At 40.3% G+C, this 14,246-nt stretch overlaps 1 protein-coding gene across 1 annotated transcript; it reads left to right on the forward strand.

The window, feature by feature from the left end:
- Window positions 1-2,957: 2,957 nt before the first annotated feature.
- Window positions 2,958-6,256, forward strand: LOC145398316 (gem-associated protein 6-like). The gene is made up of 4 exons (XM_080271206.1): window positions 2,958-3,103; window positions 3,389-3,536; window positions 5,132-5,236; window positions 6,074-6,256. Exons 1-4 carry the CDS (start codon window positions 2,958-2,960, stop codon window positions 6,188-6,190), a joined length of 516 nt encoding a protein of 171 aa, XP_080127332.1. The 3' UTR covers window positions 6,191-6,256.
- Window positions 6,257-14,246: the final 7,990 nt, after the last annotated feature.

Genomic DNA, 14,246 nt, shown 5'->3' on the forward strand with positions numbered 1-14,246 from the left:
CGTAAAACAAATAACTCAAAGTCAAATGGCCACCCCTTACGGGATTATGGCGTCTGGCAATAGATAGATAGATAGATCATTAGGATTGCCAGATATGCCCTTTTAAGGACAGACTGTCCATTTTTTGGCAACCATCATCCACTCACTTGGTGTGGTGCTGCCTGCTTCTTCCTTGGCCTTTGTCATTCTTTTTCTGTGCCTGCCCTCCTCTCCTCCTGTTTTTCCCATCTTTCCTGTCACTTCTTATTGCTTTTCTTTCCTTTACAGGTGGCTTTACAGTGAGTGACAAGCTAAATGGTTTCCTGTAAGCCAAGAAACCATGTACAACGCAGGGTGGTAACCATATAACCAAACCATACGTGCTCCCTGCTTGTCAGCTAGTGGGTTGGTGGAGGGTTAGTGCCCTTCCCCGTAAAACAAATAACTCAAAGTCAAATGGCCTCCTCTTACAGGATATGGTGTCTGGCAATAGATAGATAGATAGACTGTCCATTTGGGGGGCCTGCCTGTACTTTTATTGCCCTAAAAAAAAAAAAAGGAAGGAGAATCTAAATCTCAGTTTTACTCACATCCTACTGATTTTGACTAAGACTGAAGGGGATTTTTTTTTTTTTTAAAGAAATTTCTGGGTTAAATATTATACTACAGGTATGTAAAAAAAAATTAGGTACCTTTCTCAGTAAATATATGATCTGTATACTGGTACTAAAATCGTAGACTGAGCCCTGAGTGGCTTAATCTTAGCCACCAGTGATTTTTTTTTTTTAGCATTATTGAGTCATGGGATGTATTTCTTGGAATGTTATTGCCAAACACTGTAAGTTCTGTAATGAACATTAATATATTACTACAGTGACATGGTATTTCCAGATTTCCTATTGGAATGAAGTGGTGACAGGATTCTTTGTTATTATTTATAGACGTATATGGACGGACAATGTGAAGAGGGTGTTAGATGCAAAAGGAATGTCTGTAGAGCAAGGAAGAGTGGCTTTGTGTGATAGGGATGAATGGAGAGAAATTGTGAATGCATAAATGGTGACATGGCCCTAGTGGGATGTTCTCCTGCATCTGGTCTGATCAGCTGATCGGGTCAGATGCGGGGAAGGGGACGAGTCTATTATGATGTGGCAGGAGTAAACCAGCCCTTCTGCTGATGTTGCTGGTTTGTACTGCACAGTTGACCCTCGTGTGGTGTGGTGTGGTGCAGTGAGGAGCGGTCCCTTCTTCCCTTAGGGACCAAGATATGAGTAAATGTGTGTGTGTGTGAATGTGGATGAGTAATCTGATGTGTGTATTGTCCTGTCTCTGCTACCTGCCTTGGGAGGAAAAAGTCTAGGTTTATACTGTAGATGGCTGTAGAGAGGTGTGTTCGGGTTTTTTTATATTGGCTACTCTTCTAATGATGAGTGGTTGTTGTTATTTCCGCTATTGTAAATTCTTTCTCAGGGAAATATGTAGTTCCATTCCTGATCAGTCATGAACTTCTGTAAAAGAAGGAAGACCAGAGCTCAAGGTCAATGTGAAGTTTAAAAGTGGTGAAACGAGATGATTCCCAGTGTCATATGCATAAAATTTCTCCATAGAGGAAGTTTGTGTATATGAGTATGTAACAAAAATGAACAACTCTAAGTGGTGACCTCCAAATTTGCATCGAAAAAACATAATTGAAAGTTATTAAATTAGCATAAATATGGATACACTCATTGGGCATAATATTATAGCTGAGCCAAAGTGGTGGCGTGTACATTAGCATAATATCAGCGGCTCTTTCGCCAGCCAACCCAACTCCTAACCTACGGTAGCACAAGAGAAGGTATGAAACTATTTTTCTGATGCACATACCAGCCATTTTGAATGCCTAAATAGCCACAATGAGTCAGTCATAAGTGGGAACTTATGTCATGGGAGCCAATGAAGCCCCAGAAATCGTCTTACACATACACATCAGGGTGAAGGAGAACTTTCTGCTAAGATGAGATTTGTCTATATTGCACTGGTATATATATAAAATAATTGATTAAAAAAAAAAATGAAAACAGGACCAAGTTTCAGTCGATTTGTCTTCAGTTTTCAAGAATATCAAAGTAGTTTAGAAAATGCAAATCCTAGTCAAGTTTGAGCCAAAATTAGGTCAGATTTTAATGTTCTTCAAAGTAACCAGCTTACACTCTGGTTTATCCTAACCAAACCTAATGACCAAACTTACCAGTAACTTAACCTAACCCAGCTTGACATTACTAAACCACACCAGATGTTCTTTCATTCCTAACTGGTGCATCCCATGTTCCTAACCTAGGCATTCATTGATCCCATCCATGACTTTCTTTGGGCTTATCTTTAGAATTTTCTGGGTCTGATGATCTGATCTTTGGATTCTTTGGTCCTAACCCTGGCATGTTTTGGTTCTAACCCTGGCATCACTGCTGAAGATATTAATGGGATTTTGCACAATCCAAATCTAACATGACCTAACTTTTATGAGAAAGCCACTTTCATCAATCCTAACAAGGGCATCATTTGGGCCTAACCTGACATCCTTGAGTCCTGGGAGAATTTTTTCCAGCGTTGATGTTCAGAGACGGTAGGTTAGTACAGTGACAGTCTTATGGTACTTTGTCAGTTAATATGTCGTTGATCATCATTTTGTTTCATTTTTGAAGGCTTCAGCATGCATGCATCAGCCTTGGTCACTTGTATACACAAAACTAACACTCATTCAGAAGCAGGTAAAATATGCAGACAATAAGTGACTTTTAGTGAACTTTTCTGTTAGTTCATGATTGTTGTGAATTATACCTAACACTGATTCCCAACTTTAAAAAAAGCTAGATGTGAACATATGATAGACTTAATGTAAAAGTTATATGAATCAACTTTCAGTAGGTATAACACCCCAAAATATAGAATACCCATAACTGAAGCTAACTGTTATCTTCCAGAATTGTAGACGCACCATGCCAGTCGAGGATAATCGCCACCAGGTCTTCACCAACGACCCTGTCCATTACCACTCACTTCTGCACTCCAGGGTCAGTGTATCCACCACAGACAGCAAGGAATATGCTGGATGGGTGCACACCATTGACCCTGTGTCAGAGAGGTCAGTTTGGAAGATGTCAGTTAAAGTATAGCCACAATGTCAGTTAAAGTATAACTACAAACCTTAACTGAGGAGGGAGTGACTGTGAACAAGTTACTTCTCTTATGCCCTGTCCTCCACAGTCAAGTAGCCAGCCCATTTTACTGTGCATGCTTTTTATAGTTCTCCTTTCTTCATGCTCTCTTTTCCTTGTTTTCTGAATCCAACCCATTCTTAGCTAGGCAAAAACAGGTTAAGATGACAATGGTATTTACTTTTTAATAGATGCATTCTTTGTATTTTCAGTGTGTTGCTTGTTGATTTTGAGGGTGGGGATGGAGGGAAGAAGGTGGTACTGGTGTCAGGTTACAATGTAGCTGACATAACAGTCCTGGAGCAGACTCCCCCGCCAGGCCTAGCCAAGACAATTGATGCTCTCTTCAGGAAGGAACAGGTGAAAGACGTGCAGCAAAGAGAGAAAAAAAATCTTATTAACTTAGTATGCATATCTGCCCCACCCCCCCTTTTTTTTTTCTTTTTTGTCACAGTCACACTATGTAGAAAGAAAAATGGGCAGGTGGAATTAGTTTACAGCACTTAGCTGTAAGTTATGTGGTTGTGAAGATCAGGGAAGAAATAGCCTCTGATGCTGGAGGATACCTGATGCTATGGGTGATTTAACATTTACCGTACAGTATATAGCAAAGAGCTCTGTTTGTCTCGTAACCAAGCAAGAGTGGAATGGACGTGTCATCTGAGAGGGGCATATGGAGCTGTGTTGAGAGATAGACAGAAAAATTAGGAAGTTCAGGAGCATTGTGATATTGATGTGGGTGTGTTTGAAAGTGTTAGGAAAAGCATAGTGATCGTTAGGTCACATGGAGAGAATGAAAAGTTGAAAGACTGACTAGGAGAGTGTACAGTATGTGAGTGAGGTGGGGGGGAGGGGGAGACTGAGGATGAGAATGTATTTAGATGTTCACATAGGGAGAGTGTATATGGATAAGGAAATGAAAAGAGTATATGTGAGTAAGCTTGAAGGGGGGAGGAGACATGGTAGGCCAAAAAAAAGGTAAATGGAGACCAGCAAATGAATTTGTGAGAAAATGAAGTGTGGAAGTTAAGGAAACGGTGCTGACAAGGAATCGAAATCTGTCTAACTATATGTAACTAGACACTTGAAACCCAGAAAGGTTGACCACAAATGAATGTGTGCTGAGAAGCACCTGACATAGGTATAGCATCCCATCTTTTAGTCTAGTAGGCAACAGAATTACTATCCCATATATTTATGTGAAACACATCTTGAAAAGAAATGTATACAGTAGATGATTTTTCCTGTTGGGTGGAGTCGAGATTTCAAAGGCCAGATTACTATAAGTGTGAATGAGTGTATGGCCCTTGTCACAGGTCTTGTTTGATAGCTTTCCTATGTTTCTGCTTTCATTGTATATGTTTCAGGAGCTTACCTTATCTTACTCTATCTTTAAGGTGGGAATTTGGGTTGGGATGATGATAATGTGTGTAGTAATGTTATTGTTGAGCTCCCCAATTTGTTTGGACAAGCAAACCCATCAAATGCAGACAAGCAGTCACCCTGCAGGGCTGTCCCATGCAGTGAACTGGTGTTTCCTTGCAACAGACAAGGCCTCACCACACTGAGGCACGGAGAAGGGGGGAATTTGGAGGTTTGGTTCCTGGATGGATGGTGTATTTGCATCTCGCCACACAGTTAACATTGGTGCCATGCTAGCCTCCACATCACTCCATTATTTGGTTTTATGGTTGCAACCCAGTGCTGTATATGGTTTACTACTCAGTGTTGAGGCAGCTGAAGTGGAAAAAAGAGTAAGAAAAATGACAAGAAAGTTGGGAGAAATAGAAAAAGAATGACAAAGGTGAAGGAAAAAGAAGGCAGCCCTACATGAAGTGAGTGGATGATGGTCACCATCACGTACCACCATTTGTAGATATGTAATAAATGTAAACATGTGTTAAATGTGTCAGCTGTTGCACCATTGCTCATAACCATTTCTTTGCCTCCCTCAGGTGCATTACAGTAACAAGGAGCTGACAGAGAGACGCGAGGCACTATGTGTATGGTTAGCTGAAAATCGAGTCCCGTATACTGTTAAAGATGACCTGAGTGTAGAGGTAAATATATTCTAAAACATTGTCCCCTATACAGTAAGTGCACATAGCAAGTCAGGATATGTTCCAAAATATCACAACTTTCTCCATATAGTTGGTACCATAAAGTGGAGGAAACTGGCAAATCGGCTTTATGGGCAGCAAGGGAAAATTAATAAGTAATTTTTTGGTCATTTACTGAGAATGTAGTATTTATTAAAAAAAAAAAAAAAAAACTTACTGTAAAGAATTGTGCTGTGGGTGTGTAAAGTGTACAGAGCTGCATCATTGCTATCTAGGAGGAATATACAGTAGCCTATATAAACCCATAAACTGAAGTTGAGAATAAGATTGCTTGTTTATACATCTGCCTTCCGTTGTACAGCCATTAAATATTACCCAGTCAAATTAGAGCTAATTTAAAGGAAAAAAGGTGGATAGATATGATAAATGAGTGTATAAGAATGCAGTATGCTGAGGATGATAAGGGACTGAGCTGGTTGGATGAGTTTTTTATGGAGGAGTGCATGAGAAGGGTTTGACACCACTTTTTAATATTGATAGTTGGCTTACCTGATAGGTAACATGAAGTTCATATTATGCAGATGATTATGCCTGTGAGATGGAGTCAGAATTCCGGGGGCTTAAGTGGTGAGTGCATGAGTGTGTGGCCCATTTTATTAGGCATGCTGTTGATTAGTTCTCCATCTCTCATGTTTTTTGCCTCACCTGTGAGTTGAAAAAAGGTGCAGGATGATGATGAAAAAATGTGAAAATCTAACTGGACTGATGTAGTTAACTGGTGTGCAAATTTATCATGTGCTGTAACTTGATTAACTCCCTTTAAATATACTTCTCCAGGTGCTGCAGGCTGCAGTGATCAGGCAGCCGTACAACGCAGATAGTATTCACTGCACGAATGAGGTGGTGCTGGACAAAGTGATGAAGCTGGTGCAGCAAATGCCTTCTCCATCATGACCTGCCTCACTGCTTTTTCGTCCACCTTACTGTTATCATTCTCATGATCCTGTGACTTACTCTTAGCTGAATACAATCACTTGGTGTTAGCAGGAGTAGAATACTACAGTTGTTCCTGTCATGGCAGGGTCACTAGTGTTAGTATTAACAGTCAGTCCACTGCTGTACTTTGTATTTTATTAGTTATTTTCATATGATTCTTCCTTCTGTCTTTGGGTGACGTAACACTGAGCGACAAGCCAAATGGTTTCCTGTACTCCAGGAAACCATTTACTACACTGGGTGGTAACCATGTACCATAACCAAATTATGGTACCTGGTGGTTTAGTGGGTAATTAAGGTGCTCCAATCAGATTGAGCCTGTGCTGGTTTATATCCAAGGGGTAGTTGGGGTTTATTGCTCATGTAATGCCACTTAGGGATGTGTGAGGCTGGTCAGGACCTATTGGCCTAGCTCCAGGTTCCTATGCTCTTCTTGGAGCAACACAGGATTAGATGATGATGATGATGATGATTTTCATATGATTTTACTCTGATTTGGAGAAACTGTCTGAACTGGAGAGGTTAAATTAATGTTGCTTTCTTTTGACTCTTCATTGCAAAAGGTTCTCAGAAGCTGAATAAGATTGTTTGGGGGTAGGTAGAGTGAGATGGAAAATATATCTTCAGATTTCAGGAATTAACACTGTCAGTCTCCTGTGACTTACTCTTAGCTTTTCTAAAATCTGGTGCTAGCTGGAACAGGGAATACTAGACGTTTCTTGATCATGAGAGGGTGAAGTGCCATACTGTCCCTAGTGTCATCCTTCACCGATATGATGTTTTTTCTCACCGCTGTTGCAGTACCTTGACCTCATATTCATTCTTTATTGTGAATAATATTATGGACTGGTTCTCAGCCACATCAGCATGGTAATTTAGACTCAGAAAACCCCTTTATAGGGTAAGGGGTGATGAAAGCTTTCTCTAACCCCCCTCCCTGAAAAATCTCCCCTAAAGTGAGTATGGTTATCTGTTGATAGCAAAATAAAAGAGGGGGGTTGTCATAATACTGAATGGGTTGATTCCTTCATTATTTGGGAACTCTGTTAACCTGAATAACGTTGCTTGTCTTTGGTGGTAGACAGCATTCTTAGCCCACAAGAACACCTTACAGTAAAAACCCTCTCATTTGGCATCTGATATTACGATATTTGCGGTCTTTTGGTGGTTTTCATAAATAGTCTCATTACAAAAGTTCTCTGTTCTTCCGGCACGTATGCTGAGCCAATCGGCACTCATGATGGTGGTGGCCGGCTTGCCACTGGTACTTGTGCTCCCACAGTTGCCACTTGGGTGCTGTTGGTGCTGTCTCTAGCACTTTTCATAATAATTTAGCGCCAAAAAATATTAAATTTTCTTCAGTATCTGGCCTGTTTTGAAATCCAATTTTGCGCGTAAATTTGAACATTCCATCTACAGCTTAGCGCGTTTTAAAGAGTAGCTTAGTGCTTTTGACGATTTCTGCTTGCCAATACTGCATGCGCTGTTGGCTATCATGACTCATGAGAGTCTACCTGTGTGAGCTTAACCTTTCGAAAGTTTGGAAACTTTGTTGTGCTATTTTACATTGTACGTATGTATATACACCTAGGTTAAGGTAAGTTCATATGTATTGCATCATTAAATACAGTAAATATATGTTGCTTTATAAAATAGTGCTTAGGGTTGACCAATAATACTTGCTAAACATTGTGATTGCATTGAGGTGACCGACTATGATTGCTTGAAACTTTCTGGCAGGTTTTCCCCATCATCCGGCAGTTTCTGCTCTTTCGGCACCTGCTTGGTCCTGAAGATGCCGAATGAGAGGACTTTTACTGTACCATAGAAGAAAATGTTTATTTGTGAGATGCAAAACATTGCAGAATCCTTGAGGATATAACCCATAGCGCCATGTCTTGTAGCTTTATTGTTGAATTAAGAGAGAGAGAGAGAGAGAGAGAGAGAGGGGCATTGGCTTTTTTGTTCTTCATTGTATAGGACTTGGCAGGCCATGTGTTGTATATCCTTTGATAATCTTCATCCCCCTTTTTGTTCATATATTTTAACCCCTTCTGTCTGATGATGTACTGTATTTTTTTTCTGTTAATATCCTGATGATTTTATTCACCTGAGGATAGACTTTTCAGAGTGGAGGAGTTACACGTAGCCTTCGTTAACCTCTTCTTCATTGCTAGAAGTCCGTAAGTTGAGTAGGGTTGTCAAGTTTTAGTCTGGTTAAAACGAATAGTACATCATCTGATTGAGGGAGTTATTGTATATATTTTTTTACATTAAGAAATAAGCAGAAAAAGTGCATGATGTACCAGTAGTTTATCATCATCATCATCCGGACCTCCTTTCCCACCATAGGGCAGGGTGAGGATTAGCAGCATCCAGACAGCCCAAGTTTGCCGAATCCAATGGGCCTTGATTCCATTCACTCATCATTCAAGCCCCGGGAATCCTGGCTCTGTCTGATACGCCAAAGAAACTTTCACCACTTTCTGTTGCTTCACATAAACGTATCTGATAGAGTCATTCAGAATGCTGTCACTTTAAAAAGGGATGCCAAATCCCTGATCATGTACTTCTCACTTCATTCATCCAGCCAGCTTGATCTCTTGTCAGTCCCCAAGACTCACTGACTTCCATACCTCTCTTCCTCACAGACTCATCCACCATATCCCACCACCTTCTCCTTGGCCTACCTCGCCTCCTCCCTCCTTCAAATTCGCTCAGATATACCTTGTTTACGACTCGATTGTTATCCATTCTCTCCACATGACCATACCATCTCAGTACACACTCTTCAGTTCTGGTGTCCACAGAATTCCTCACTCCACATCTTTTACGAATCACGTTATTTTGTATCCTATCCACTCTCTTTACTCTGCATACATTCCTCAGCAGTCTCATCTCCACTGCTGTCACTCTTGACTTATCATTTTCATGCCACACCATAGCCTCACACCCATACGTTAAAGTTGGCACTAACACTCCTTCATGTAAGCCTTGTGCAGCTGCAACACTCAGACCTCTGTTTCTTATCAAGGCCTTCACAGCCCCAGCTACTCTTCTTCCTTGTGTCACTCTGCTTTCCACTTCTTTTGCACATTTTCCTCCCTTTTCTATCACTGTCCCCAGTGAACCCTCACCAGTTCCAGTCTCTCTCCATTCACTGTAATGTCACTCTGGGAGTCACTTTCTTTCACAGTTACCATCACTTTACTCTTTTCTGCATTTACTCTCAAGGCACGATGCTCACAGACATCAGCAAAACAGCACTAGTTACCAGGTTCTTGTCCGGCGCAAGTAGCACTGCTTCATCAGCATACAGCAAATTTGAGATATTCCATGCATCGCTATTCATTACCAACGCCATTCCTTTTCCATTACTCCTGTTTTTACTTCTCTCAACACCCTATGCATGTATATGTTGAACAACCATGGGGACATCACACAACATTTACCCTTGCACGTGCCTCACTACCGCCATAAAAACTCTTGATGTCACCAAGCAGCTTACCATCTGCACCATTTCATGTGCAGCACCTTCCACAATCCTTCTCTGTCTACTTTGTCATATGGTTTTCAAGATCCATAAATGCCATAAACACCTTATAATCCTTCTCACAAGCCTTCTCCACTATCTGTCTCACTGCAAATATTTGATACACACATCCTCTGCCACTCCTAAAGCCACCCTGTTCATCACTCATTAGGACGTCTGATATCTCTCTTACTTTCTGTATAATAATTCTTCCATATACCTCCATACAACACTCAGTTAACTTATGCCATGATAATTCTTGCACTCACTTCGATCACCTTTACCTTCGTACAGGGGTACAGTCACAACCTTTTTCCACTCTGCTGGCACAGTTTCACTCATCCATGCCTTCTTACATATCTCTAACAAGCACTTCATTTCACTCTCTCAGCTACACTTAATCATCTCTGCGTACACCTCATCAATCGCAGCTGCTTTCCCATTTTTCAGCCACTTCACAGTGTTCTTCACCTGTGCAAGTGTCATTTCCTGGGACTGCATTCCTTCTCTGTATGCTCTCAAAACCAATCATGTTTACAGTTGCTTTTCTTTCTCCATTTCCATTCATCAGACTTTCAAAATATTGTTTCCATCTGGTCCTTATTTCATCCCCATGGGATAATAATTTACGTTACATCCTTCACACTTTCACATTTCTCTCCACTGTCACTTCTACATTTCTGCACCTCTTTCCAGAATAACTTCCTATTCATTTTTCTTCCTAGATCATCATTTACCTCCTACTTTTTCCTCTTCATTAGTCTCTTTCATCATTCATCATTGAATAATAACAGTTCAAATTGGAATACAGAGCATAGTTAAAACTGAGGTGTTGAATATGTATGTAATGGAGATTAAAATTATGAATGGTTAAAGTAGCAACAGTGTAAGCTTCCAACCCAAGATAACCCTATAAAGTTTCAAAAGTCATACAGTAAGTCTATGTTATAAGTCACCCATATTAATGTGGTTTTTGCTGTGAAGTTCACAGTTAGTTGTAGAAAAATTGTCCATTATACGGTAGTTCCACTGTTAACTGTAATACTGATTTTCCAGTTTTTCCTAAAGTACAGCAGCAATTGTCTGAACATTGTTGTGATTTTTAACAAGGTCATTCTGTATAAGGAGTGAATATCCAGAAAGAGACAAGAAAAGGTGGAGCAGCCAAAATTTATAGGGCATATATTTTAACCTGGCAGATCCTTAACTCCTGTAAGCTCAGTTGATGGGCAAGTGTAGTGTGACTGTAAAGTCAGTTTGACTAGTAACAAGGGATTTTCATTCCTACCTCATAACTAAGGTTCAGTTGAATTTCATGCAACCACAACTTATATTCAAGTTGTGGGAGTGTCCCAGTTCTATCATAAGTGAAGTCTGGGGCAGGAGAAAATCACACTTCCCATGAATTCCATTAATCCTGTACAAAGTAACTAAAAGAGACAGGATGGTGGGGTCTGGGCTTGTATTTATGAAGGATCCTAAGCAGTTTATACAGCAAACCAGTCTTTCTAGCAGTTAATTACTGTTGGGAGTAATTTTATTCGGTTGGATGCTTGATTTTGATATTCACTCTTGTTTGGCTGTGAAATGTATGGTAGTTATAAATGAAATAAAAGTATAAACAAGCAGTCTCACACTGTATGCAAAGCTTAGAAACCCCTTGAATCACTTCAAGTCCATTCCCCTCAGTCTCAAACAAAGGATTGAAAAGAACAGTTTTACCATTTGCAGGATACTGTGTTACTTTGCCATCTTTTACAAAAATATGTAGATTAACCTTGCATGTTTGAGCTTAGTATGTAGCAAATATTGTAAAAGCTGCTTACATGTTCTTCATAATGGATGTCATAATCCCAGAGAGGGCGACCAAAAATAAGTGCCTCCACATCACTGTGATGGTAGAGGACACGGTGATATGGAGGTGATTTGTTTATGGCCACTTCCCCCAGGAATCTAGGTGGCTGGTTATAGATAGGTAACTGAAGGCAAGTACCTTGTACTGTAGTTATTGATGAAACAAACTGATCTGAACATGCACACATAACTTAGAGTATGTTAAAATGAATCCATGCTTCCTCAGAGGGAATCCCAGTACTGGGGTAGGTCATAGTACAGCTGTTTTTTATGGACTGGAAGCTAAACCAGGTGCCAGAACTAGCAAAATATTTCCCAACAGTTACTGGAAGCCAGGGGCATGCATATGTATGGCTCAAAGCAGCTGCAGACCCTGCATCTTTGCCCTGCCAGTTACAAGTACCCTCTTAAACACTCTCTCTCTCTCTCAAGTAACTTGCAGAGGGGGTGATTCCTTTCCTTTTCTTGGAAGATCCCCCTGCGTTCCAAATTATCTGTGGATGCCACTGCTGGAAACTGCTGGGAAAAAATGATATTTGAGATATCATAAGATCTGCAACAGTATGAAAGTTTTGGCTTGGACTTTGTACTGAAGTCACTTAGAGAAAAGATCACTAAGAGACTACTTTTAGCTTAGCTGCATATTTCCCCAGCCTGAGAGTGATAATTGCGTGCTTAGTCACCAGGCTTGTAGCCATGCTTTACTCCAATGGTAGTACCTCCCAGGGTCATTAGTAGCCACACATCTGCTACCTCAAAACTGATCCTAAGTTTTCTTCATACTTTATTCACTTATTGATGATAGCAATACTGCACTTGAGCAATGAGTATTTAGGTTTAGCTGATGGTATTTGTGTACTATAGCCATTAATTAAAAAAAAAAAAAATGTGAAAAATACTGTCTTGTGCTGGCAGAAATTACCTTTTAATGGAGTGACCATTGACCATACAGCATTCCTCCCTTCTCCCCTCTATTTGATATTTCTTTTGTATCCAACAGTTTTTTAGTAACTGCCCTAACATTGTGGTGGTATACATGAAGTTTGCAGATTTCTGTTATCTCAGTTGATGCAGCATATTGGGATGACCAAGTATAGACTAACCAAATGTAATTTGCTCAACCTTACTCTAAATACAGAGCTGCTACTGTATTGCATTATGGTGTCTGTCTGTGCAAAGTTGAAGGTTATGCCTGTTTTTGGAGCTTATGCCAGAATTGATAGAGAAGAAAAGAAAAAGTACCCCAGTACTGCCGCCTCCCTTTCCCAACCATCTCTTGTGTTTTATTGAGCCCAGAAATAGTTCCAGGACCTATGGAAAAAAACCTAGTCAGGAATATATGCTTGCAGGTTCATTATAGGATTGTATGATGCCTAACAGGCTGTGGTTCAGTGGTCATCTTTTTATACTGTGGATTGAAGTGTTAGGTTTTACATCCAGGGCAAAACGAGTATACAGTTACAACTGATGTCAATGTGACACTGAGATGTGATGGACACACCACAAATAAAATTAAAACTTTCAGTCTGAGGGGAAAAAGATAGTTCTCCCAAAACTACAAAATGATCCCACAGATTCATTGTTGACTGCTGTGTTGAATTTAACGAGTGGGTACGCTGGAGCTTCTTAACAGGAAGTTTTAATTCCTCCTGCCCTCTTTATATATACAGTATATATATATATACAACATATTTTGAGTTTTATGCCGTGTCCCCTTTTTTCGACAAGGGCTAAAGCATTGCCCCTGGATGGAGGACTTTGGTTTTGGAGTGTGTAGCACTTTATGACTGGATGCCCTTCCTGATGTCTACTAGTGACCCTTGGGTGGACTCAGACCTCCGACCCATTGGTCAGAGTGCTGTGACCCACTGAGCCACGGCTGCTACAGCCAGCTAGGTGACAGGAGAGGATTACCTCTCCTGGGAAGGCAGCTTACCCGGGTGTGGCATGAACTCACAATTTCTTGAGTCAGCATTTGCATTAAAAGCACTGTAAACTTAAATCCATAGAACTGAAAGGGGGAAGCTTAAATCTGCAATGCTTTTTATCCTCCCTAGTGAATTTGGTGTGTTGTTATCTCCATACAACTGTTGAATGTGGGAAATTGGGTTAGAATAAGTAATTTTTTGTGTGATGCAGACTGTCACTATGGGAAAAGCTATAATGTAACATAGTTACTTACTGATGTAAGTACACGTTAGGCAGTGTTTTACTTCTTCATTACAGAAACAGGTATGATTCAGAAACTGAGAAATGGGTTCTTGCTGATTTACTGTTCAAATTTACCGGGAAGATTGCGGTATGCGGGGAGAGAGAGAAGAGAGAGAGAGAGAGAGAGAGGTCGGGGTTATTAAGCCTAGCATCCTCGGACAACATTATATTTCACTCTGATCGTGCTGCAAAAATTATACATCATTACGAGTTTTGAAACAATCAGCATATCCATGAAAAGGGTAACGAGTAGAAATGACTGCTTATCCTCACAACTGAGGATGCTTTTTCAAGAAACGAAGAAAATTGCATTATGGAAATTGTCACTGTATATAAATGTAATAAATTGCTCACCTACTACTAATAGCAACGCTTTTTCACATAATATAACCCGGCACTCCTGATCATAACGGAGAA

Source organism: Coenobita brevimanus, chromosome 45 (genome assembly GCF_032717465.1).
Source record: "Coenobita brevimanus isolate Jiangsu-jjx chromosome 45, ASM3271746v2, whole genome shotgun sequence".
NCBI lineage: Eukaryota > Metazoa > Arthropoda > Malacostraca > Decapoda > Coenobitidae > Coenobita > Coenobita brevimanus.

Coding starts and splice junctions, on each gene's coding strand:
- LOC145398316 (XM_080271206.1), top strand. CDS start 2,958: ATGCCAGTCGAGGATAATCGCCACCAGGTCTTCACCAACGACCCTGTC. Junction 3,104..3,388: donor ATTGACCCTGTGTCAGAGAG/GTCAGTTTGGAA, acceptor TTGTATTTTCAG/TGTGTTGCTTGTTGATTTTG. Junction 3,537..5,131: donor CTCTCTTCAGGAAGGAACAG/GTGAAAGACGTG, acceptor TGCCTCCCTCAG/GTGCATTACAGTAACAAGGA.